General features: G+C 35.2%; 1 protein-coding gene across 1 annotated transcript in view; it reads right to left on the bottom strand.

The window, feature by feature from the left end:
• Positions 1-5,234: 5,234 nt before the first annotated feature.
• The window catches only part of KCNJ3 (potassium voltage-gated channel subfamily J member 3), a 143,967-nt gene continuing 123,229 nt past the window's right edge, over positions 5,235-25,972 (bottom strand). The window contains exon 3 of the mRNA XM_003795946.3: positions 5,235-6,962. Within this exon, the coding sequence (XP_003795994.1) occupies positions 6,376-6,962 (587 nt within the window). The 3' untranslated portion in view covers positions 5,235-6,375. The remainder of the gene's footprint in view (positions 6,963-25,972) is intronic.

The following is a 25,972-nucleotide window of genomic DNA, read 5'->3' as shown; positions in this document are numbered from 1 at the left end:
GCATGATTTCTACTGTATGTGCATACACATACATATCGATGCATGTGCTTATATGTATGTATATCTCTATATATGTGCATATACACATGCATAAGAAACAGGGTCTTTGAAATGTAGAAGGAATTTCTTCCATATTTGAGGTGTGTGTACATGTGTATTTTCAAGAGAATTGCACTGAGGTGTGGTCCTAATTAAGGGCACTGAGATTTTAACATTCCTGATGGGAAGAGTCAGTCTTAGACCCCTGTGAAACAGATAACAAAAGAAGATCCCATAATAACTCTAGGGGCCTGTTAAGTCTTATCCAGGACAAAATTTTATACCTCTGACTCGGTGACATGAAGTGTGGCTGTGCATGAGCAGATAAAAAGATACCCTGGGAGAAGCTGAAACTCCAAACCTAACATCACACAGTTATTCCTATCATCTCCAAGATATCCTACCCAAAGAAAATTTTGCTACCTGGTTCTGACAAATGAAATTACGGTGAAACTGAAAAATGTTTAACTTGAAGAAAATATGCAAATACTCTTCCCCCCTCCAAATCTAAGCGATTAGATGTATAATAGACTTTTAATCAATCTGAAAGCCCAGTAGATAATTATAAAAAAAATAAAAAAAGAAGATATTGCAGATGTTGAAGAACTGAGACTTTTCTACCATGGACAGGTGCCTATAAAACTATTGATTATATACATATATATATACACACAGACACACACATTAAGAAAAAAGAGAAGAAAGAATGAAGGAGTGAAATGTAAGAAGATATGATGGACAAAGAAATTGGAAATTTATAGGCAAATGTAAAAATGCACTGACTTGATAGCAATTATTTGTTAGAAAACATATAATACCACCCAAAACATAGAATACTGTACATAATGGCACCAAAACCAGAAAACGTGGCTCTATTTAACATACTCTAAAATCCTTGTGTTGTGTGAAAGGGGGGAGAGATGTTAATTATCCTCAAATTTCACTGGGTCATGTATGCAAGCTTAAATATTAAGGGCTGCTAAAATAATAGACATGGAATATTTTTTTATAAAGGCAAAGAAAATACAAAATCCAAGAGAAGGCAGAAAAATTTAAAGTTGTCATTAAAGGTGGATGCATATGTAGATACATTTAATGCATATCTACATGACACACCATATGAAATATTCCCACGTAAATACATTTATGTCTATTTTACATAAATATATATAAATACATAGACACACAAATAACATGTACACACACAAACACATGCTGACAGGAAGCATTTACACAAATTTCCCCCTAGAAATGGCTTGGACTGTTGCAGGGTTTAGAAGAGAAGAGGGAGCTGTTTATACTATTTCTATCACAGGTTATTTCTTTAGACATTCATGAGGCAAATATAGCAAAATGTTACGGTAGCTTCTTAAAAAAAACCTCTAGCTCTGTGACACTTTCAGTATGGGGAAATTTTTTATTTGAAATATTTTGTAATTATTTTTCACACGTACAGTGGACTCCTGATGTTTTGGTTGGGTATTTTGCCTTCCATGTATTTTTCTGTGCACCATTTCAAGTTTCCACCTCCCTCCATATTGACGTCATTTGTGTTTGTCTGTCTTGTCTTCACAATCCCCACCACAGGTACTCCTCAGGCACCCATCCCCTTCGCCCCACCACTTCTCTCAATTACAGCAAGAGCACGAGGTGATCTGCAGGTTTGAAGCCGGTGCACACAGTCCTTGACTATTTGCATTGCTGCATCCGAATTGCCTGGGACACGCAGTTGTTGTAAAAGGCAAAGATTGTCCCTAGATTTTAGACTCCCAAGGGGGCAGAAACTGCATCTCATGTTTGTGGATTTAATTAAAAAGCCCACTAAACAGTCTCTCTGAGAATCAGTTTCTTCAAGTGTAAAATGGGAATGATCTCCACCATGCACAGTTCTTCTGAGGATTTAAATAAGGTGTGCAAGTCAGCATGCAAGTGATCAGCATATCCAGAACTGGGGAAGGCCAAATAGGAGTACAGATGTGATTCTTAATAAACAAAGAAGATACAATGGGCCCTACTGCATTGCTTCTCTACAGAATCCACTGGTCATACACAACCCAGATATTCGGAAACAGCTATGACTTCAAGAATACCCTTACGAGGAAAGAAAACTAATCAACTTGGATTGGAAGGAAACCTAATAATTCTACTCAATGATGTGGATCATTTTTTCTGAATTCCACTACACCAGAAGCTTCAGCATCTTAGCTTGTTAGATTAATCCTGTGAGGTGCCTGGGAGTTGGGCACATAGCATACGATAGAACTCATCTGATCCAATAGTAGAAACATATTTTTCTATGAAGCACTTTCTGGGGAAATAACTGAACACTTTTTAAAAAGATGGCTTGATATTTAAACAAAATTAGGAAGACTATGCACTTGTCTGCTTTACTTACCATGGCTTTTAAAACAAGAGTTCAGCAAAGAATAAGATCATCATGACGTGTCCTCCGAGAAATACAGGTCTCAAGTATCTGCATTATTAAGTTCCGGTCCCATATTGTCGTACCAATAAGAAACCAAAATAATAGAATTTTTCACACACTGACTTATGTCACACAGGTCTCAGAAATTGAGTCTCAAGATAAACAAACTGAATCAAGGATGTGAATAATTAACTGTTGAAAAGTGGAAAAATGATAAGCACACTGTAAAAATTAAACCCAATCATGTTTCCAAAGTTTAATATCATTTTTATAAAACCGAGCTTGCAGTGTTGAATACATGAGCTTATATTTTTGTAACCTAATTACCTTGTACATTTAAATAATTATAGATTGCATGCCAGAAAATGCAATTAGTCGGATGCTAATTTAAATATGTACAATGTAATTCAAGCATAAATTCTGAAGTAGAGCTCACGGACATGGTATGGAGTCAGGCTGAACCCTCTTCATTATATGGAATGGCAGAAATTTTCGTAACACAGAGGGAATGTAAGTCAGCTTCCCCGTGACCTCTGTTTTTCTCCTGCAAAAATAAGGCTCCATGAGCCCATTCTGTCCTGACAAAAAGGTTCTTGAGTACTGACACAACTGAAAACTTTGTATAGTACTTTAAGCCATATATGGATGAGTTTAAAACAGCATAAGAAGAATTTTTTTTGGAAATAATTAATGATAAAATATCCTTGTTTTTCATTTGATATATATTTACAAAAGTGTATTCACAATTGCAGAAAAGAATAAATTTTTAAATTGAAGATAAACATTATCAAAATAATTGTATTTCTTTTATTTACAACATTTTGATAAATAGAATGAAATATTTTACTATAACAAGAGTTATATCATTAAAAGTCTATAAAAAGGGAATCGTTTTCAGTGGTTAACTTATTCAGTTCAAAAATCACATAATGTTTTCCCTTCCAGTAGCCACCACATTGGTGGAGTGAAAGTGATCTTGGCTGCAGTTGACTTTTACACGCTTTGATTTGAGCTCTTACGACTTCCAGAAATGGAAATGGTGAGTTATTTTTCTTTTCATTCAATAAAATGCATAACTTTTCCTTGCTGAGAAACATGTCATGTACATATTGAACAAATGTTACATGAAATTATTTTAGTAAGACGTTCTCCAGGCTGAAATATATGGAATCGAGATGGTTTTTCTTAAAAGATACGTGTCAGAAAAATCAGCAGAAGGAGAAGAAAAGCAATTCTTTATTTTTATCCAAATATATCAGACTTCATAATTTAGTTTGAACAAAAACTTCACCATATATCATCCAAACCAGGACATTATCAGAGTGAAAGGGAGTACTAGTAAGAATCACACAGGTACAGCAAGTATAAACTAAAATATTCCTGGGTCAACTGGGACCTCTGATCATCTGGGAATAAGGGTTAAACTGCAATTACATGCAGAAACTCGACCTTTCCCACAAATACGTGGAAAAGACAAAAGAATACCATTCATTCAGATAAATTAATTTTGGCAACAGTAGCTTTCTCTCATCAGTCAGGTTTCAGTTCAAATATCACACTCCCCCAAACCAGTTACATCGTCTCCAATAATTCTTACTTCACAGTCATTTTGCATCACTTTGCCCTGTTTTCAGTCTCTTAATTGATATTTTGACCACATGAAATGGACCCATTCCTTCCTATGGTCTGTCACCTCCCCACTCTCCTGGTGTGCAGTGTTCATGGTGAGCAGTGACCTCCTCTGATTCAGTCAAATCCAAATCCCCAGGAACTAAAAAATGCCTACAGCATAGAAGGCAGGAAACATTTTGTTGAACGTGTGAATACGTTTGGAGAGTTTGTTTTTGGTTCCATCTTCTCCTTGGCACCAAAGACAAATTAAAATGACTCTCCAAAGTAAATTATGGCTCTGTTTAGTTTTAAGTTGTTGGACTAAATGATCTATGCCGATTTTTCCACTGCTAATAAATATACTGTGCCCCTTGGACCCCCTTTTACGCTCTGCCACTATTTTCTTTCCTACTTCTAACAAATAACAAAGTTTGGGAATCAAGGGGAAGGGCAGCCCACTTTATTCACAGTGGAGAGATGCTCAAGTTTGATCATTTTGCCAGTAACAATTCCCTGGTATACGCTTGCACCTACAGAATTTGGTTGATACAGAGGTAGCCAGCAGGTATTAGTATAGTCAAGGTTAGAACTGTGAATGTAATAATTTGTCGATAATAAAATTATCACAAGATTGTGAAAAAAAAAAAAAACAGAAAACAATGGGAGCCCAAACCAGTGAGTAATGATTTACATATTAATGAGAAGTATTTTAATCATGGGCTGAGTTAGATGGTAATGCCCAAAGAAGTTTTGTAGGAAAACCCACAATATTTTAATAAGGAGCACTTCTAAATTTTCGTAAAAATCTTTTCATTCCAAATCTTTATTTTGAAGGCCATCTACTGATCAATTTTGTTTCCTGCTAATGATTCAAAAATATCAGACTTTGGGGTTAGAAAACGGTAATGCAAAAATTATTCAGGGAGGCCAGGGATCCACGACACCAATAAAATCAGTGTTCACCAAAAAAAACTGTGTGTAAGGTATCTACAGTTCATTTAATTTCCATTTCTCTAGGTCTGTTCAACACAATCCTCCTGAACAATGAGTGACAAGCATAAGATAGGTTTCCCAGGTGACAAAAAAGTCTAACCTGTTAACAACAAATGCCATAAACAGGAGAACAAAAAGAAAAAGAGACTCAATTAGACATACATACTTTAAGCATAATTATTTATCATCTGTTTCATTGTATTGTCATGTCTTGTTAAGGATAAATGATTGTCTTTTTAAAATGGACAAGGTTTCCAGAAAAAGAGGAAAACATTTCCAACTGACTCAGTTTAAAACAGGGACCATTAATTATGTAATTTCACACACATTCTGTTATATTCGTGATAGCTTGGCTACTGACTATGACATTGAAATTCAGCATTTGTTCAGCGCTCACATTTGTATTAGATTGTATAGAGAACAAATTTCCAAATTTTCATTTATCCCAGGAAAGGACCAACTCTCAAATTAATCAACATGGATGCCCCCCTCCAGTAATAGCAACTTTTAAAAATCTAAAAAAATTCAGTGATGTACCATGACTGGTATGGTCCAGAATTTACAAGTTAAACATATAATGGTTATATTTTTGCAGGGCCATAAACAGCACAAACTTGTGTGACTCTCATATAAAATACAATCAAGAACCTCCCAGGACCTTAAACAGCAGAAAACATGAAATCAGATTTTAAAATGACAAATAATTTAAGGCTAAAATATTTGGTATTAATAATTAATGCCAGTAGCCTTTCTAGTTTAATAAAGTAAACATGCACAAGAACTACAACTTTGAACAAAACATCACAATTTTGTCAGATACTTATGTATGTGTGTGTATGTGTATATATGTTTAGGTATATGTGTATACACACACATACACACACACACACACACACACACACGTAGTTTAATCGCCCTGAAAGCTATCCACTCATGTTTGGCTTAATACATATGTTAGAAATGGTGGGGCGAATACCTCCCCTTTAAATATATATATATATTTTTCCAGAATATACAATATAAATATGCCATATATAAATCATGCCATAAAACTAAATGCAAAATTTGCACATTATTGCATGCTTGATGTGATAATACATGCCCATTATAACTTCCTTATAATAGCCTCCCTCCAAAACCTTTGTTTTCTGCCTATTCGCGATATTTGGGAAGGAAAAGTTCTCAAATACGCTTCTAGGACTGGGAGAAAAATTTACCTTCAGATTCTTTAGGGAGGATGACCTTATCAGCCAAATATTGGACTATTACTAAATCAAACATTAAATAATGCCTAAGGAGATGTTTTGTTATGTGAAGCGATCAGAGTTCATTTTTCTTAATTTCGCTGGAAGATTTCCTTCCATCCTAGCTGCTCCTCCGGCCATCTTTTGAAGCTTTGGTGGCAGATCAGCCACAGACTGGCTCATGGGATCAGATAACATCTTGGTGGTTTTAGAAACCAGTTTTTCTTCTGAGTTGCCAGGAACCGAACTTATTCGTTGAAGTTTCATGGGCAAATCTCCCAAACTGTAGGCTTTTTCGGAAGTTGTGGAACTCATCCTCAAGAGTTTTTTGGGAAAGTCTTCTCTTCCAGTAATTTTCTGCAGCTTAGTTGGAAGTTTTGTGCTAATGTCATCTAGCCCATCTAAGCATTCCACAGAATTATGTCTGTCTTTGCTGTTGGTAATGGCCGGGGCTATTAAAGGGGACGACATAAGCAGCATTTCCTCTTGCTCTTTCACACTGTAAGGTGGGGTGGGGACTTCAAATGTTGCATGGAACTGGGAGTAATCAACTTTAAAGAATCCTTCTTCTAAGGAAATTACAGGGAAAAAACGATGACCCCAAAGAACTTCGTCTTCGGTGTATGAGGTTCGAGCTTGACAAGTCATCCCTGAGAACACAAAGAAAAGCCTGGGTAAATTACGCATAGTGGAAGCACAGGGGAAGCCAGTTTGATCTAAAGAATTCATTTTGCTTTCTTAATCCAGTTTTGGGCTAATTATCTGAGTAGACAGAGTCAGAAAGTAAGTTAAAATATTTACTGTAGGTTGATAGCTTCGACACATGTATTTTCTTCCAACAAAAAAACACAGCATGCTGATACTGTCCAAGTTTGAAGGATAGAGCATCATAATATAATTATCATCCGTGAGCCAAAAGCAAAACTGGCATGTAATCATTTCAGAACATAAATGTCCCTTGAAGGGGAGGTGAGTGGAAATATTATGTAATTGTAAAACAAATTTGACTTTAAATAGAAACTATACCACTATGCAGAGTTAGGACAGACACTAAATTGAGCTTCTCGTTCCTCTTCAGTAAAGCACGGAAAACAACACCTGTCTTGTCCGTTTTCTAGAAGCATAAAATAAAATCACTATATGGACAGGTAGAATGTGTCACGTGATGTCTATAGGTAGTTGACTCTTAACAAACGAGAGCTGGCTTTTTTCTTTTCACACAGAGAGGCTTGCTATAGGAGGGCCCAATAAATAAAAGGTGAAGTTTTTTTGCAGTTTTTGGTCAGGCCTGGTGCCCTACCCCTTTGAGCCACAGGTGCCACCCAAGGTGAAAATATTTTTATGTTGAATTACAGAAAGTCATTGTCATAGTTCTATCCTTTCAGGCCCATAAGCCCAGAATAAAGTTTGCTCAAGTTGTAGAAATCCATGTGCTACAATCAGGAATCTGGGTCATGTCATAAATCAAGTCCCATTCCTTTTCTACGCTATCTGGAACTGGGTGCTGTATATCAGACGTAAAATTTTACTATTTATATATTATGTTGCTTGGATATCATTTGACTCAAGATACTGAGTGATTTACTCAATTTTGTTCTCTTCATAAATCATTTATTTTGATTGAATTACTATCAAATCAGTCAGCTTCTGAATATTCATTTTGTGAAGACTGGAAGTACATGAATGAATTAAAATCATATATGGAATTTCTGTCTTACATGAGTCAAAAGATATAATTTTCTGTAAGTAGTAAAATGTACCACTTCCTCCACCTTCACTATCAGACGGCTATTAAAGGCTGTTAAAATGTAAAATGATGTTGAATCTAAAAAAAATCAGCCCTTCAATAATTATCATTTCAATAGGCAAAGATAACTTGCTTCATTATTTCAATTTTCTCCCATCACATTATAAATCCTTTCTATTGTTTTTAAGCCTGGCTTAGTTTAGATAAAGAGATATTCTGCCTTTTTCTCTCCTTGACTGGTAATCATACATATAATATGTACAGAGAATTAGGACAAAATACGTAATTAAACAGCCACATTAAAAATAAATTACATCCTTCATTGAGTCCTTCCAAAATCTTGCCTAATGAATAATATCAGTTATTTATCACCAGGGAATTAGTTATCATTATATGCCATCATCTTCAAGACAGTTTTCAAAGAAATTATATAGAAAACAAATATCTATCTTATGATAAGCCCTGTGCTGAGTGCTCTGCCTCAGTTTTTTCCTAATCACCAATACGGTCCTGTTCAGAATATATTCCTATCTTCATTTTAAAGATGAGGAATCTAGTGCTCAGAGGGGTTAAGTGTCTTCAAGTATGTACATCAAAGCCATTAGGCTAGTAAGCTGTAGAGAAAACATGGTCAGCTGTATTCTAATTTCTGTGTGTGTGATTTGTTTTGTCATTGTTGTGGTCTTACTTTGTAATGATGCTCCTAATAGTCGGGAATCCATATCTAAACAATTTATCCCTTTATCTCTCTGGAATGATGAAACTGTGACAGAGCCAAATATCCTTGTTCATAATCAATCTAATGTTAGGAAAGGTCCCCAGAAGCATTAATGTATGAAGATAATGAAATTACCTTAAAATTAACTTAGAAGTTGTATAGATACACACATAGCAGGATTTTGTAGTTTCCAAGGATTTTATAGCCTCTAACCCAATATTTCATAAGTTTACAGATTATCATTTCATCAGAAAAGACAAAAATGCATTGCCTGATATATTTACTTCATTTTATTTTGAATATTTTGAGGAATTTAAAAATACAGAAAAAATATCTAGAATAAAAAGCAAGTATTTTATATTCCTAACTATTCAGATATAAACTAATAAAATGAATAATGTTGAACCATTACCATAAATTCTCCATGTATCTTTCCAGTCCAAGACATTAATTAAAGCTTATAAATGTATTATTAAGTGGAAGTACTTTCTTATCACCTTATTTTAATTTAAAAAGCTTATGCCATTGAAAATTAATGGCAGGCAGAATTATTCTAATTGAGATCACATTCAACATAATTCAGCATTTTGAAATGTGAGGTAAGTTTGCAGCTTTGTCCTCTGATGAACATAAATGCATGTATACACTTAGTAAAAATTAATTCAGATCATGAAATTTGTTTGATTACTTTCGACAAAGTAAATATTGAAACAAAATTTGGTGGCTATCGTCGTCTCAGCCCATTTAATTTTCTACATTAGAAAGAGAATATGAAATGGAAACTCAAAATTCTCTCTCTCCCTTAACCATACGACACACTACATTGCTGATCCCCTTGAGACGTTTCCTATCGCACTATCAGGAAAAGAACTGGAGACACTTACATGGAGGACAAACGGAGGAGGAATATAATCTCATAAAATTTTAACTCTGGAGAAACAGGCCATCAATTTTTAAGGTACTTCGGACCCTATTGCATCTACAGTGGAAATAGACATTCAATTGTCTGTGTGCATTCTCATTAAAATAACTGTAGGCACTGTTATTGAATTTTTCTTTCTTTTTATTTTATTTTAATTTTAAAGCCATCACAGTCCCAGGTGAAACTTTACAAGCCAGAAGAGATAGGCACTGTTATTGAAATGCTAGTGTATGATTTTGATTGAAAAGGAAGGTGGAGATTCTACTCCACTATATAAAATGAACTTTACTTCTTCTCATGGCAAACCAATATATGTGAGGCCAAATCTTTACATAATTCAAAAGTTTACAAATGTTGCTTGTAATAATAACTCCTCAGCTCTCTGGGCCTGCTTTCTTTTTCATAAAATAGAGACGACTATACTCTCTTTTATAAACCTGCTGAGAGTTTGGAAGCAAAAAGTACACAACCCTGTTGGTGTGTAGGCCATGCCCATTGATGACTGCTGCTTTTATTAATTCCATAGTTATCACCTGCAATTCCTGATATTCCTGAAAATTAGTCAGAATATATTAAGATAAGTGGGCAGCTTTTATATACTAGTAATTTAATCCATATTAGTAATGTACAAAATTAAATTTAAAAGTAACTAGATATCAGATTACAATTCTTTTTAAATATTTCCAGACAAATGTTCAAAATATATGAGAAATATAGGAAACATTACATTATTCATATTCCCGACATACAGGGTTTCTCAACATTTTCTACTTCAGAAAGAGACTCTTCTATTAGCAGAAGAGACTAGGAAGGTATTAAAAAAGGCTTGCAACAAACTGAATAGCTAAAACCAATTCTAATATTTTCTAATACTATGTTAATTGTGCTGAGAACATTTGCCAGCACTTAAACCCTTGTTTGTTCTTCTGCCGTTCCTTTCATCCTTACATAAGATGTAGATACACAACAGATACTTCCAATCCACAAATATCCTAGTTTAAAAATCAGGTTTCACCTCAGGATCTTATTAATTAGCAAACCATTTATGGATAATGATGTAGATGATTTAAAAACTGGGTACAGGAAAATCTCTCTGATTGTCAATTTGCAAATTAGACAATGCACTAAGATAGCTATAATTGAGACACTACTTCTTTTTTCAAAAGTTCTCCCAAAAGGGTGTTGAAAAAAAGTAAAATGCAAATTTCAATTGAGAAGCTTTAAAGCAGATATAATTATGTTTTCTAAGAACATGCATATATATCATTATAGCATTCTTCCTTCTAGAATGCTTTATCTTGTATTTCTTCCTCTAATTCAAATTATTTTTAAATAATCCGTCCTTGAATTGCAAATGGTATCTGAATTAAAATAAATGCAAGTGAATGCCATTTTTCAAAGGGTACTATGCAAGTGCCCCCCCTTAGCCAGCAACAGGACTGTTTGCATGTTTTAACCAGATTTCAGGCTGGAACAAATGTGCCGAAGAGCAACAGGAGCTCATCTCTGTGGAAACTGGCAAAGCAACAGATGCTGCTACTGGAAATAGCTGGAACTTTGGAATCTTTAGATAAAAAACATTTTGTGAAAAAAAAAGATTTATTCTATGCATTGATTCACAGATTTAAAAGAGTATACATTATTGTTTAATGTAATTTATTCCAGAGTCAGGATGTCTCTTTAAAATGTCAGAGGCAATGTGGTCCCACCTCTTTATTTTCAGCATTTCCCTTTCCTGAGTCTGCCTTTACCTGGCACGAAGTTCATCCCTGTAACTGAATTTGATGTTCATTCAAAGAACACGTCTTAAAGGGTTTTCAGTGAAAATGACAACGCGAGTTGTTATTTGACAAGCCCCTGTTTCAGCATTCAGAGTGTCTCTAACTCAGTTATTTTCCACTATTTCTCCTGACCAGCGATGGTGGGAGTGTCACTCACACGATATGGGTATGAGATGGTGAAAAACAATATAACCTCGGCCCCAGAGGAATGTCTGGGTGCTGTGACACAGAAACTATCATACAATCAATGACTGCAGCACAGTGGAGGCTTTACCAAAAGCTTATCCAATTCGAAGTTGCTTTGGAGGGAGGGGGGTGAGGAGAAGGGAGAGGAGAGAGAGAGAGAGAGAGGTGGGAGATGGATGGCATTCTCCTATAATGGTGGTTGTGTTTTATCAGCTCCATTGAACAAAAGCAAAAAAAGAAAAAGAAAAGCTAATCTCCTTCAGTCAAGCCCTGTAATGGTAAGAACTATACAAGGCTGTATAAGGTTATGTGCTAGGTATACCCTTAAGCACTTTTTCCGTGTTGTTTTTAATCCTCACAACTCTCTGAAGAAGGAACTATTCTCCTCCTTCCTGTTTTCTAGAGGTAGAAACAGAGTCACAGAAGGTTACCAGGTAGTAAGATCACATAGAGGTGATGAAGCTGGAATTTGAATTCAGTTCTCAAGCATGATACTCTTAGTCTCTATGCTCCACTGCCTCCCTAAGAAGGTGTAAATACTTAGTCAAAAGAAGGAACAAGAAGGAGCTCAGCATAAGAAATATAGTTAATGAGTATTAACTTAAAATGTCAACTTCGGGTACAGCATGAAAGAAATCGCCATTTTTACAGAGATAAACACCACAGGAATTTTGCACGGCTCCTCGAAGTAAGCACTCTGGTGCCAGAGAACCCTGGGGCCACTCCCCACCTCTGTCACCTATGCTATTTAACTTTGGGAAGGTGTTTTTGCTTTTCTAAACCTCAGTTTTTCTAATCCTTAAAATAATAATAGCAAGCAATAATAATAATAGTAGAACATATGTTCTGTGATCTTTGGGATTTATTATATAAGATACTGTATACATTGTATTCAGCAAGGTAGATAAATACTATGTCTATCATAGTCACTATTACCTGAGGAAAAAGTATGAAAAGTCAAAAAGACTTGTAGACATTTAAAAAATAAAATAATGAATGAATCATCTTGCTAGGGGACAGGAAAGAAAATTCTGACTGTATGTTCCCCTGACTGTACAAAATTGCTGCTTATAGTATAAATAATGGTGACAATGTCTGATACTTACTGAGTTCTTAACAGTGTGTCAAATGTGCTGGACAGATTTTAAATATAATATCTCATTATGCATGTATCAATGCAGCAACACTGCAAATGAGATTTTATTATTTCCATATTTCAAGGAGAACTCCGGAGCTTCAAGAGTCTAGTAACAGACAGTAGGTACCAGAGGTAAGCCCAAAACTCACACCGATTCCCAAACCTAAGCTCTTAGCCCATAACTTTACTATATCATGACTTCCCTACTGGTAGCATACTGACATCTAATCTTTAAATTAAAAATCAATATCATTTGTACACACACACATATAGATATATGGGATATATGTGTGTGTACATATATATATTTGAATTTATTGGTATATAGTATGTATCTTTTTCATCTACATTCTACATAAATAAAACATTTAAGTATCACTAAAACAATCTGAACCAAGAAGATTCTATAAGGCAATCCTAGCTGATATTCTGCTGTCCAAAGTAAGCAGGTCCTGTCTGCCCTAGAGACGATTTACATAGAGGATAAGGCCAAACTCACCTAACACCAAGCACTAAATCCCAGCTCTACCACTAACAAATGCGTGACTATGAAAAGATTACTGAATCACTTTAAGCTTTAGTTTCATTATTTACAAATTGACTCTGGCTCTGCTGATTTCACATGGATGTTGTGAGAATTAGATAAAAGTAAGTGACACTTGTAAACTGCATGAACTTTAAGTGTTGGTCATTTTCTCCCAGAGAGTCCTTGGAATACAGGCTATATGACTACAACTTTCCTTTATTCCCATGGGCGCACACACACACACACACACACACACACACCCATGAAAGAAAAGGTGAAAAATTTAACCAATAACACAGTTTTCCTTAACTCTATTTACTTTGCCCATTTTGTCTTCAAATTGGCAGTTGTTTTATAAATGAATCAGCTAATAGCTTAGTATGCAGAGGGTGTTCTATATTACAAGGTAATTTCCTAATCTACCCCCACACACTGCTCTGAGAATTGCTGCTTCTTCCCTAGAGTAATTCCCAGATTTCACCTGACCCTCGAGATGTAATAACTACAAGCCTTGCTTGGCATTCTCTGCGTGCTTTCTATTGTGTTGTACTGAGCCGAACCCAGATTTAAACTGTAAACTTTCTGAGAAAGCTTATTATGTTTTTCCTTATCTTGTTTATAAAACATAAAGACACTGTGTATATCACTGTTCAATCATACTGAGGTTACTAGATCAAGCCCTTCTGGGATATAGGTTGCAAAACCATTAACAATACATTAGTCATTTCCAGAACTGCAGTTTTCACATAGATGGAATCCCTTTAAAGCTCAACATATTCTTCTCAGGGCAGACTTTTAGAGAGAAGTAGAAGTTTCTGGTATTCACTCAACCCATTGTTATCCTCTATTATTTATAGCCCTTGGTCATACAATGTGTTCTCAGACATAAGTTTGCCATTATTACTTAAGCTAGGTCAAAGAATTCTATAAATGTATAAATACATGTAAACAAGAAATACCCAATTATATTTTTGGGAAAATAAAATTTTAGTAAGACATTCAGAAGAAAATACTTTAAATATAATTACTTCAGGTGTCTGAGTTCTTAGAACAAAAGAAATAATGGATTTTTAACATGATCAATAGAACAAAACGTTAGACTTTTGAAAAGAAACGTAAGACAGATGCTAAGGATCCATGGCAAGTAGAAATACGACAAGCGATTCATGATCATATTGGTGAAAACATTTAGGAAGGACAAACTAACGTCAAGCAAAAGAAGATTGTGTTTGAATACAAATTTGAGATGGTTCCTGTTTGAACCATTTGCTGTTAGAAAGACATTGGGCATGTTATTCAACTTATCTTAACCTTGATCACCATAAAATATGGGTAATAGCGAGGGGTAATGTTATCTAGTTAAAAGGTTGTTGTGACTATAAGTGATACAGCCTATTTATGGGCCTGCCATATCCCCTGGTAAATAATAAAAGTTCAATCACTGGTGCCAAATATCAATCATTATTATGAGTCAGGGTCCAATTAATTAAAAGGTAGGTTTAGATATGCTAAGTATTTTAAAGGATTCTTTAATAACTACCACATTTCTCAGAAATAGCTCAAAGAAAATGCAATAATTTTCACCTTATTTATGAAAATTTGATATAGACCATGTTGCCTTTACTTATCTGGAATCTGAGGAAGGGCACTTAAGGAACTGAGTCAGATCCACTATCACCGTCAAGCTGGCCTGACCTGAACAAACATGACTTCACTTTGAGGTTGCAACTGCTTTCCCCCAAATTCAATTAACTTCTCCACTGTGTTTACAAAGCACTATTTTCAGCACTTCACTTTTACTTTATATAGAAATATTAATTGAATTTGCCAAATTTACTTGCAACTATTATTCCTTTAATCTAACCCAGTGGAAATGGTTTCCAGTATTAGCATACCTTTTCCTGCTTTTTCTTTATGGTACCTATTAAATAATGTACCTTTGCATGGTCAATTATACAATAGCTTCCTAAAGCACTCAGGCGATAGTTTTCTACTAATAAGTTGTGATTTCTAGCTCCTAAAACTTTTGTCTATACAGGAATAATAAATCCAATTACTGTTGGAGGGTACTTCTTCGGTATAAGACTGACATCGGAAATGATAAAGAAAAACAAATGAAACCTCTCTCAGGGGATGCTGAAATTTAATTCTTTTAGAAAACATTACCTGTAGTCAGACGGAAGAAAACTTTTTATAAAATTGTATGGACCAGTAACATACATGTCAGCTTTTTCTAAGCGTTACATCAAGTTACAATAATTACATGTTTAAATTAATCCCTGTTTTTAAAAGATACTCTAAAAATTCTCCTTTACACTGCTGTGTTTTACCATCTGATAATAAATAAATCACAATTTAAACAAGAAATAAACTCTATGCTTTCCAGCATGTCTTTCTAGTTTCTTTAAAATCTAGTTCCAACTTCCCAGTACAGTTTCATTTCTTAAAAACCTTAATAACAATAACCACAATACAGAGTAAAAGCACATGCCAGATCCTCAGTTATTTCAACGTCAATTACCACGTAATTCTCCCTCCTACCCACTGATCTTTTTCTCACATGACTGATAAAGATACAGAAGTATAGGAAGGTGAAGTGGCTTGCATAACGTCAGATGACAAAGGGATGGGTGTGGTTAAGATACAAACTCAAGATCTTAATTCCACAGCCAGCCTTTTTAACTTCAATGCAAGTCAATTTTGGTTTTCTTTTGAACGACTGACATTTCCAGTAGATCAAAACAGTCCATGCTGGTTCAACGGCCTGGCATATCCTTTTCCACCTTTCCACCTGTTGATGTAATTCCTCCCATTCAAAGCTCAGATCAAAGGCTTTTAATTTTGTAAAGTCTTTCCTGATTTTTCTACTTTAATTTATTGCATTTTACATATGTTATTTTCACACACACACGTGCACTCACACACTTCCATACACACATCCTTGCACTCTCGATATTATAAATGTCTCAAAGATACTATTTAACATCTAGTAACTTATTAAACATCTCCTTTCTGCCCGGCAGTCTTCTAGGTGCTCAATTAAAGGTGCTTTTGGCAATGGAGGAAGGATCAACCCTCCCAACTTCCATGTTAAATCTAGTCTTGAAGATGAATAGTCGTTTGCCATATAGTACATATCCACAGTGTTACATAAACACACTCTGGAATGGGGAGAGAGCACACGCGAAGGCATGACCATTTCAACCTGTTCTAAGACAGCTTTTATTTGTTCATTCATTGCTGCTATAGACACACTTCAGATCAGACTAAGATTCTGAAGGGAGCTCTTATCCACTCTACCCATCTCCTTACCCGGCACTGTGCCAGAGATTAGGCGATTAATGCATTGCCAAGGAGAGACAGTGGACAAACAGAAGAAGAGGAAAAATGGGAAGGTTAAAAATGCTTGCAGAGGTGAAGTCAATTTTTTGAGTGATACACTTCTTCCATTGCCATCACGATACTATTCTACTTCACAATCAATGCTGAGGGTCACTAACGAAAACGCAAGGGACATAATTATTAATGAAACAGAGATACATATGTAATATGCCAGTTTGGATTATCTTCGGTGCTTTGAAGATATATTCATCTGCTCAACTCATAAACTCAAAAATTGACTTTGAAATATCTAAGAGCTTCTTATATTGTTAGTAAAGTGGGAGGACAGAATATAAAAATAAATGACATATAATCACAATTCAAATTATGAATCTCTCATGCCCAATGAAGCAAGACATACTTCCTGAGAAATTATATTCAGTGATAACCAGTTAATTTTTTCCTTACATCTTTGTAAAATTAAACACGGATACATGTCTATGTAGAGACATTTGCTAAAGAGTGTGGTGTTATTTGCATTTAACCATTAAGCCATAGAATGATTGCTTTAACTGGACATTTCTGATACACTTGAATACATCACCTCTATTGGCCTTCAAGTGTTGGTGAAATGTTTGTCCGTTATACAACTATAACTGATCTCTTTATAAAATGCAATATATACATTTTTACCTGACAATACAAAACTTGTTTTCCCCAAACCCATGAATCTTGCTTTTTATATAGGCTGCCACATTTTTTTAAATCACAAACTATAGCTATTTTTTAACATCTCCTTTGGCAGAAATTCAAATACATTTTGTTTGCTTGCAGGCTTAGAACAGAGCTTGAATAAATATTTGCCATTCAGCAGTTGTTCTGGTTCTATGCTTTGCAGTAAAGGTCATAGAATTTTGCTTCTAATTTTGCTGTTGTGCTATTTATAGAGTCTAAGTGAAGAATACATTTCCTACAATTTTATAGAAACTATTTCTGAGTGCCTTTTATTTTGGTTGTGAAAATACCACATCACACTAATGATCACAAGTATAAGATATTTTAGTGCATACATTTTCAAAGAAAAATGAATGATTGGTCTGAACATGTATATCCAAGTCCTAGGAAGAAATTTAATTTTCTACCATTACATAAACATACATTTAAATTCAAATGACTAAACATTTTCCTAAACTAGATGGCTCCTCTTCTCCTTAGATATTGCTATAATTTACTTTAATTTCATGCATAGACTAAAAAATCATATAAAGAAAAAAGTCAGACATAAAAATTCAGAGACAAATAGCCTAGAAGAAGAAAAAAAGGGACTAAAATGTCAAAGATTTAAAAATGCTGAGATAAATAGGATATAAATATAAGATAAAGGCAGTGATTTCCTGAAAATCAATATTTCATAAAAGAAATGATAACCAAACTTTATGCTAAAATGTAGCTCAACTACTATGGAAGTCCACATTTCTCCTAGTTTTTACAGTGAAAATAAAAATGATCTGTAAATAAGCATTTTGTTAATGTAGTAAGCAAAGAGTACAAGAGGTAAAATTCTCAAATAGTCTGGGGATGTTTTAGAGAAATTTTATCATATATAATTTCGCAGAATGTTTTGACATTTATGAATAGAACTATCCATGTTATATAAACGTGGCTCATATGCACAGACCATATGTAAATATTATCAGTGTTCAAAGGCTTATTAGTATTTCAAAATAATCAGGTTAGTTAATCTATCTGCAATATTGGAAATCAGGCAATCTGTCTCAACTTAAAAATCATTAGACAGAAATAATAATTGATGAATAAAAGGTTTATGTTGTGGCGCACACACACAGATATATTCTATGCCATTTAGAATCCTAAACTACATTCTTACATATTTTGCTAATTTTATAAAATATCCTTTGAGCTAGGGATGTGTATTCTTAAATATATCACTTTTGAGACATCAAAAACCAAGAATTGGAAAATAATTCAATTTCATACAGTTATTTCAAGTAACATTTTCCTCTGCCTAATAAACATTTCAAAAGTCAATAAGGTAATATTCCAATTATCCTGAAAAAAGGACTGCATGTGACTAAATTGTCTCTTATATAGGTTGTCACAAGTATCACAATTATTCTAAGACTACTTCTTTCCCTAGCTCATGCCTTTGCTTAACAAAAGTTCCAGAGGAAAGAAAAATAACACAGACTTGTTTGCATTTAGGGATAAATAAAGAATAATGGAAATATTTTATGCCAAATCAAAAGGAAGAATATTGAAAGTATTGAGGCTTGTTGGTAGGCTGAAGACGAGTGAGTTTTGTTTTAGATATATTACTATCAAGTGAGATATTCTATAACAGTTTCATGTAATATTTACTGCATATATAGTATATGCTAGGTTTTGTTCTAAAAAATTTAAATTGCTTATCTTGTTTTCCAAATCCTAGTAATATACTTAAAATTTTCTTTTACAAATGAAAAAAAATGGGTAAAATACCTCAACCAATACCATTTAAAACTTAAAAAAAATGGGTAAAATACCTCAACCAATACCTTGCCAAAGAAGATATATGGATGGCAAGTAAGCATATGCCAAGACACTCAACATCATCGGGAAATGATGTAACAGTGAAATACCACTGCATAACTATCAGGGTGGCTAAACCCCAAACACTGATAACACCAACTACTTGTGCATATGTAGAATAACAGAAACTCTCACTCATTCCCAGCAGGAATGCAAACTGGTATAGCCACTCTGGGAAACAGTTTGCCAGCAGTTTCTTACAAAACTAAACACATTTGTACTGTACGAACCAGCATTTACACTTCTTGATACTCACCCAATGAGCAGAACATTTTTATGCCCTGCCAAAATTCTACACCAAAATGTTTATAGCAGCTTTATGCAAATTGGTAAAACTTGGAAGCAATTAAGGTGTTCTTTAGAAAATGAAGGGAGAAATTGTGGTACGTCCATACAATGGAATATTATTTCATGATAAAAATAAATAAGCCATCTATCCACTAAAGGACTTAAATACATATTACTTATTGAAAGAAGCCTATCAACCAGGCTTTCCACTATATAATACTGTGGAAAGTGCCACAACTACAGAGACAGTACAAAGGTCAGTAACCACAAGGGGTGTAGGAAGAGAGAGAGAGATGTATAGGTGTTGACATTGGAGATTTTTAGGACAGGGAAACTATGCTGCTGCTACAGTGGTAGATACTTTTCATTATATATTTGTCCTACAATGTGAAGAATAAAGCCTATGTAAACTATGAACTAGAATTGCTAATAATGGATCAGTGTTGGTTCATTGAGTTTAAAAGAGGTACCACAGAGTGCTGGACGTTGATGCTGGGAGAAACTGGGATGGGAGATGGGGGTGGGGAGACATGCACAGAGCTCTCTGTTCTTCCTGCTCAATGTTGATGGAAGCCTAAAACTTCTCTAAAAATTAAAGTCTATTTACTAAAAAAATAAAGTTTTTAAAAGTTTAAAAAGCAAAAAAAAACCTACACCTAAAAGAGGTTATGTAAATTGCTTGCTCAAAGCCTCACGTCTAGTAAGACACACTACTTCTATTCTTTGAATTAACTATTATTTCTCAGAGCACCTTTACATAGTACAAAAGAAAAAAATATATTGAAATAAAGATTTACCTCCAAGCCTGTTTTATTATCTAACAATTTCTAAATTTGGGTTATAGCAATTTAAAAAGTTTTGCTTAAAGAGATTGTAATAACTTTTTAAAATTTAATCTAAAGATTAAATAAGAAGTCACATTGTCCAATTCCGTTCTGTTCTCACATGTGTCTATGCCAAACACCTAGCTCACCACGTTAGGCTTTATTTTGTCTACTCATGTAAGTGTAAATAAGCACATCTGTTTTACGGTGCCTATAGTATGTCTCCATACAAGAGTGGAGAGTGAGGAACAGAAATATTTTCTATAACTTCTGATATAAACTATTTTCCAAAATCTAAGTCCAATACCAAAGTTTCCAAGAACCAAAATAAAATTATGTAATAATATTTTTATGTTATAAAGAAAATTTTCCCTGTATAATTTGAAGACAACACTATTGCTTATACTATTTACAAGAACTTGTTCCCTCTGCTGTTGACAGCTACTAGTTATTCATAGTGTTATCATACTCTTTCTGAATCTTCTTCCTCCTTCCAACAATACATATGATTTTCTCAATCAATTCTTTAAACACATGAAACATTTAAAAAATGATGGAAGAAGTAGAGCTTCCTATAAAGTAGTATCATGTAACATCCAAGTCTAGGGCTGTTATAAGGATATGACAGAATCTTAATGGAGAAATGTTCATATAACCATCAGACAAAGGGAACCATGCATAGACGATTTTTCAAGAGGAACAAATGTGAATACTCAAAACGTCAATTGTGCAGCAGTGGATTTCACATGATGCATATGAAGCCCAAGCTCAGGCCTCCCACTAGGGCAGGTCCTTTCCATTTTCAATCCTGTTTGATTTTATAATTCTATGTTTAGTTTTACTTTTCTTTTCTTTTTCTTTTTTTTTTTTTTTTTGCAGTTTTTGGCCAGGGCTGGGTTTGAACCCACCACTTCTGGCATATGGGGTCGGCGCCCTACTCCTTTAAGTCACAGGTGCTGCCCTATGTTCAGTTTTTCTTAAAATTTTGCTAAATTATGTTAACTTCTCTCCTGCCATGATTTAGATCCCTCCAATGCTCTTGTTGAAATGTGATCCACAATGTCAGCGGTGGAACTAGCGGAGGTGTTTGGGCCTGGGGGAATACTCCCCAGGAGTGATTTGGGGCCACTCTTGCAGTGCTAAGCTAACTCTCGCTCTACTAATTGTTGGGAGAGCTGATTGTTAAAAAGATCCTAGCACCTCCTAGTCTGTCTCTTGCTTCCTCTCTTACTAATCCCTACACATTAGTGCTTCTCCCCCTTCTGCCATGAGGGGAGCAGAAGTTGGTGCCGAGGGGCGGATGTTGGTGCCACATTTCCTACACAGCCTGCAGAACTCTGAGCCAAATAAATTTCTTTTCTTTATAAATTACCCAGCTTTGGGTATTTCTGTATAGCAACACTAACAGAGACACATCCTCACGCAGGATTGCTCCTGCAAAGTGTCATAACGTGTAATCGGAACAAAGGTCTCTGATGTAGACTGCATATAAAATTCAAAGATTTACCAGTACTCTGAAGGTATTGTTTCATAACTTATATATTCTTAATATTGATGAGCAATTAAAGCAGAGCACACATTCTCCATATCTTTTACAGACATAACCATTTCCATCTCAATTACAGAATTTATTCACACAAATGATCCTTTGGACACCATGCTTAACCTGGTGTTATGCTGGTGTGACAACAGCCACGGACAGAAAGACCTGGAAATTATCCAGGTCTTTAAAACTTAAAAACTCTATCCCACAATCTCCATTGTGGAACTCAAAACATAGTGACTATTATTGTTATTACTGCTACAATTAATATTTTAATTTTCAGGCAGGCGCCTGGTAGTCCCAGCTACTTGGGAGGCTGAGGCAAGAGAATCACTTAAGCCCAGGAGTTTGAGGTTGCCGTGAGCAGTGATGCTATTGTACTCTACCAAGGGCGAATTAGTGAGACTCTGGTTAAAAAAAAAAAAAAAATTAAAATACTTTAATTTTCATTTAGGCACCAAGGTCTTATATAAAACTATTTTCCATTAAAGTTTTCTTATTAAAACTATTTTCCTTCCAGTAAAAGGTCAGACTTTTCCATTTCCTTTGAATGTTGACACACCTCTGTCAGATAAAGAGTATTTGGTGTTGTCTATTGAAGGGAACTGGTACTTACCACCTGAAATAATGTGCTACTTCACTCAGTGGCGGGGTTGGGGACTGATGTGTTTTATCAAAGGTTAGGAAATGGCCTAATGGTGTCCGGCAGAGACCACTTTGACTGCTCTTTGGAGAAAATATTTGATGAGGTGAAGAATGAAGCAAGTAGAACAACTGAGAAGTTGTAGCAAAAAACAAAGGCTAAATAAGTGGCTGTGGGGACAGATCACAAAGATATTTAGGAGGCAAATTTAACAGGATTTGATAACCGATTGGATTTAGAGGATAAGGAAGATTGGCCTAACAACAATTTCTTACTGTTAGAGTGATAAAGATGGACAAAGTTCAAATTTCACTTGTACTTCTTATAGAAAAAACAATATTAAAATAGTAAAAGAAATCTCATTTTTTTTTTCATTTTCTAAACTTTCTGATGAAATGTGTCTGACAGTTCTGTAGCACCACACCTGCCAACAGTGTCAACAGTCAGTCACATGAGAAAAAGAACCAGCCAGCTAAGGCACCAGCCACGTACACCTAAGGTGGCGGGTTCGAATCCCCAGCCCGGACCTGCCAAACAACAATGACGGCTGCAACCAAAAAATAGCCGGGCGCTGTGGCGGGCGCCTGTGGTCCCAGCTACCTGGGAGGCGGAGGCAGGAGACTCGCTGGAGCCCAGAAGTTGGAGGTTGCTGTGAGCTGTAATGCCACGGCACTCTACCCAGGGGGACAGCTTGAGGCTCTGTCTCAAAAAAAAAAAAAGAAAAAGAACCAGCATCTTCTAATCACGTGCCTTTAAACTAAGAATGATTACTTCCAACTAAACTGTCTTTCCATTCTGCTAGGCTCAAAGGAAATGTTATGACCGAAATGTCACCTCAAGTCTCAAGTTTCTATATCTGGCAATAATTTCATTAATTACAGACTCTTTGTTTTACTCTGATCTGCTGACAGAGCACTGGCTGGGTCTCAGCCAACTAATCAGATTAAATACATGAAGTCTGAAATACATGTTGTGCATCTTAATGCAGCTGATTTTCTAAAGCTCTTTTCTGGCCAGTTAGATATCAATAATCTTATTGTGCTTAGTGGTGTTAAAATATAGTTTTAATAAAAGCCATAAACTTTCCTATAGTCAATAGGAAAATGCTGGAGTACAGCCCCAATTCGCTTCTGCTTTTCCAGAAATATTGGCACAAAATCATCACATAGAAAGTATACTTTGCTAAGAGCTCGGATAAGATAAAAATTATGTCTTTTGAAGTGAGTAACCTCATTGCCTAAATAGCATAATTAGGGAAACAAACTCACACTAATTTGAATTGGAAAAACATTATTTAGCCTAATCTAAAGCACTACCTTGTGTCACAGAGGGAAACTGATATCCAGGGGAATCATTTCTCCCGCACATGTGCTAGAATTGCCTATTTTTACTTTTTATAACACAATTTAGTTTCTAGATGATGTCAATTGTAATGAGATTAAATAAGACCATGAACTCAATGACCATAATTTGAACACAAATTGGTGTTCATCACCAATATGGTTGTGTTCATAACACATTATGGTTATAATTTGAACACAATCTAAATTCTTACTTCAATTCTTGAAGAGAACTGTGGTCTTGTCTAAATTATCCAGTTAATTAACCTCTCTATACAGGTTTACTCACATTCTGAGTTACTCTTATTTTAATTAACAGTGTTAGTTGTTATTAGAATATGTGAAAGAAACAGCCATCTGTCTCTTTCTCCACTGTCACTTATAAATAATATTTGAGTCTTAGTCCTTGCTATATTTTGAGGGCCCATTAGTTATTTTCAACCCCTGCTTCACCAGGGCAAGGAAGCAAGTAGCAGAAGGAAGATGGCACTGCCCAGGAAAAGATACAGTCACTACTGAATTTTTCTTTTCTTTCTTTCTTTTTTTTTTTTTTTGTACTTTTGGCTGGAGCTGAGTTTGAACCCGTCACCTCCGGTATATGGGGTTGGAGCCCTACTCCTTTGAGCCGTAGGCACTGCCCACTACTGAATATTTTTAAAGTCTTTTACTTTAGACCTAAACATTCTATAAAATCAGTTTTATACTATAAGAATACATAGTTGGCTTTTGTTTAAAAAACTCAAATATTTTGTTCCTAAATCTATTTTGCAATAAAGAACAAAAATTCTTGATTTTGAACTGATGTAAGGCTTTACGTATCCCAAGGTATGGATAGAAGAGACAATTAGTAATGGGAGAGGGAGGAGCTTTCAAGGGGACTGTTTGGAGCTGAGGCAGTGACCAACTCTGTGCTTCCCATTAGTCTCAAAAGCCTGGGCCGAGTTCCATTCCGTGCTGACATCCTTCAGCACTGATGGTGCTAAATTCCCTGATTACTTTCAAATCCCTTTTCTAGGTTTTAACAATCCAGGTGGCCATTTCCATCTGGAAATGCCAATACTTGCCCCTCATTCAGCAAACTGATGACCCTGAACATATTGGAACTTCTAACTCAACTTTTCCCCTCCCAGCATGGGAGAACTCCTAATCTTCCCTGACTTGGGTTCCCTTTTGTGTGCGGAGTGGGCAGACCTGGGATTCCTGGGACCTTCCCCCCGATATGATAACCTATGTTTTTATATCTATTGAAAACATACATATAGGTTTTATAAGGTTGGGGTCTATATGGTTTTCATATGATGGCTCTCATTGGTGACAATCTATGCGTGTAGTGAGTGATCTTGTGGTAACCATGCTTCATAATTTTTAAATGCAGACAATAACAGATAAGTAATTAGAAGTGATTTTTCAGAATTAAGTCATTGTAGCCTGGTTGTTTATTTGTCCTCCAGGATTTAATTTTAGCACAACCACAATGCAAATGTCAAACTTGTCTCCCATTTAATATGAAGGTAATTTGAAGATAATCAAGTATAAAAATCCAGTCAAAATTGTGTTCTTTAGTCTAACACCAAAAGAGGCATCTGACAAAATCTGTTTATATTTTAAAATCCAAGTCAGTTACAGAAAATATATTGTTCTTTCTGGAATCTAATCATTGAATTGTTATGAAATATATTGAAAAACATAATTGCTTATTATGTTCACAATGAATTTTATGACTATAAATTGTATCTATGTTTATGCTATTGAGATGCACTAGATTCAAAGATTATACTGGGCATTGCTAATATAGTAGAAGCCTAGTTAAGAATGAAATATTTTAAATGTACATGCTTAAAGAAAATTGATAATTTTCAGAAGATTTATAAAAAGCACCTGTATAAGTCTGTCTTCAATTTACTTACCCCTCCCTTTCCATTTTGTGCCCTCCATACATGACCAGATTGTGAGACCATAGAGCTTTGGAGCCTATTGTAAATTGTGACTCAAGCAGGAGTCATTGCTGGGAAGGGGCACTGGTCTCATCATACTTGCCAAGAAAAAACAGCCCTGTTACCATGAAGTAGCCTAATCAGCAGAACACCTGCTGAG

Source organism: Otolemur garnettii, unplaced genomic scaffold (assembly GCF_000181295.1).
Source record: "Otolemur garnettii isolate 467f Iridium unplaced genomic scaffold, OtoGar3 scaffold00098, whole genome shotgun sequence".
Classification (NCBI taxonomy): domain Eukaryota; kingdom Metazoa; phylum Chordata; class Mammalia; order Primates; family Galagidae; genus Otolemur; species Otolemur garnettii.
The sequence above is the reverse complement of the archived record's forward strand: the minus strand, read 5'-3'. Positions and strand labels throughout refer to the sequence as shown.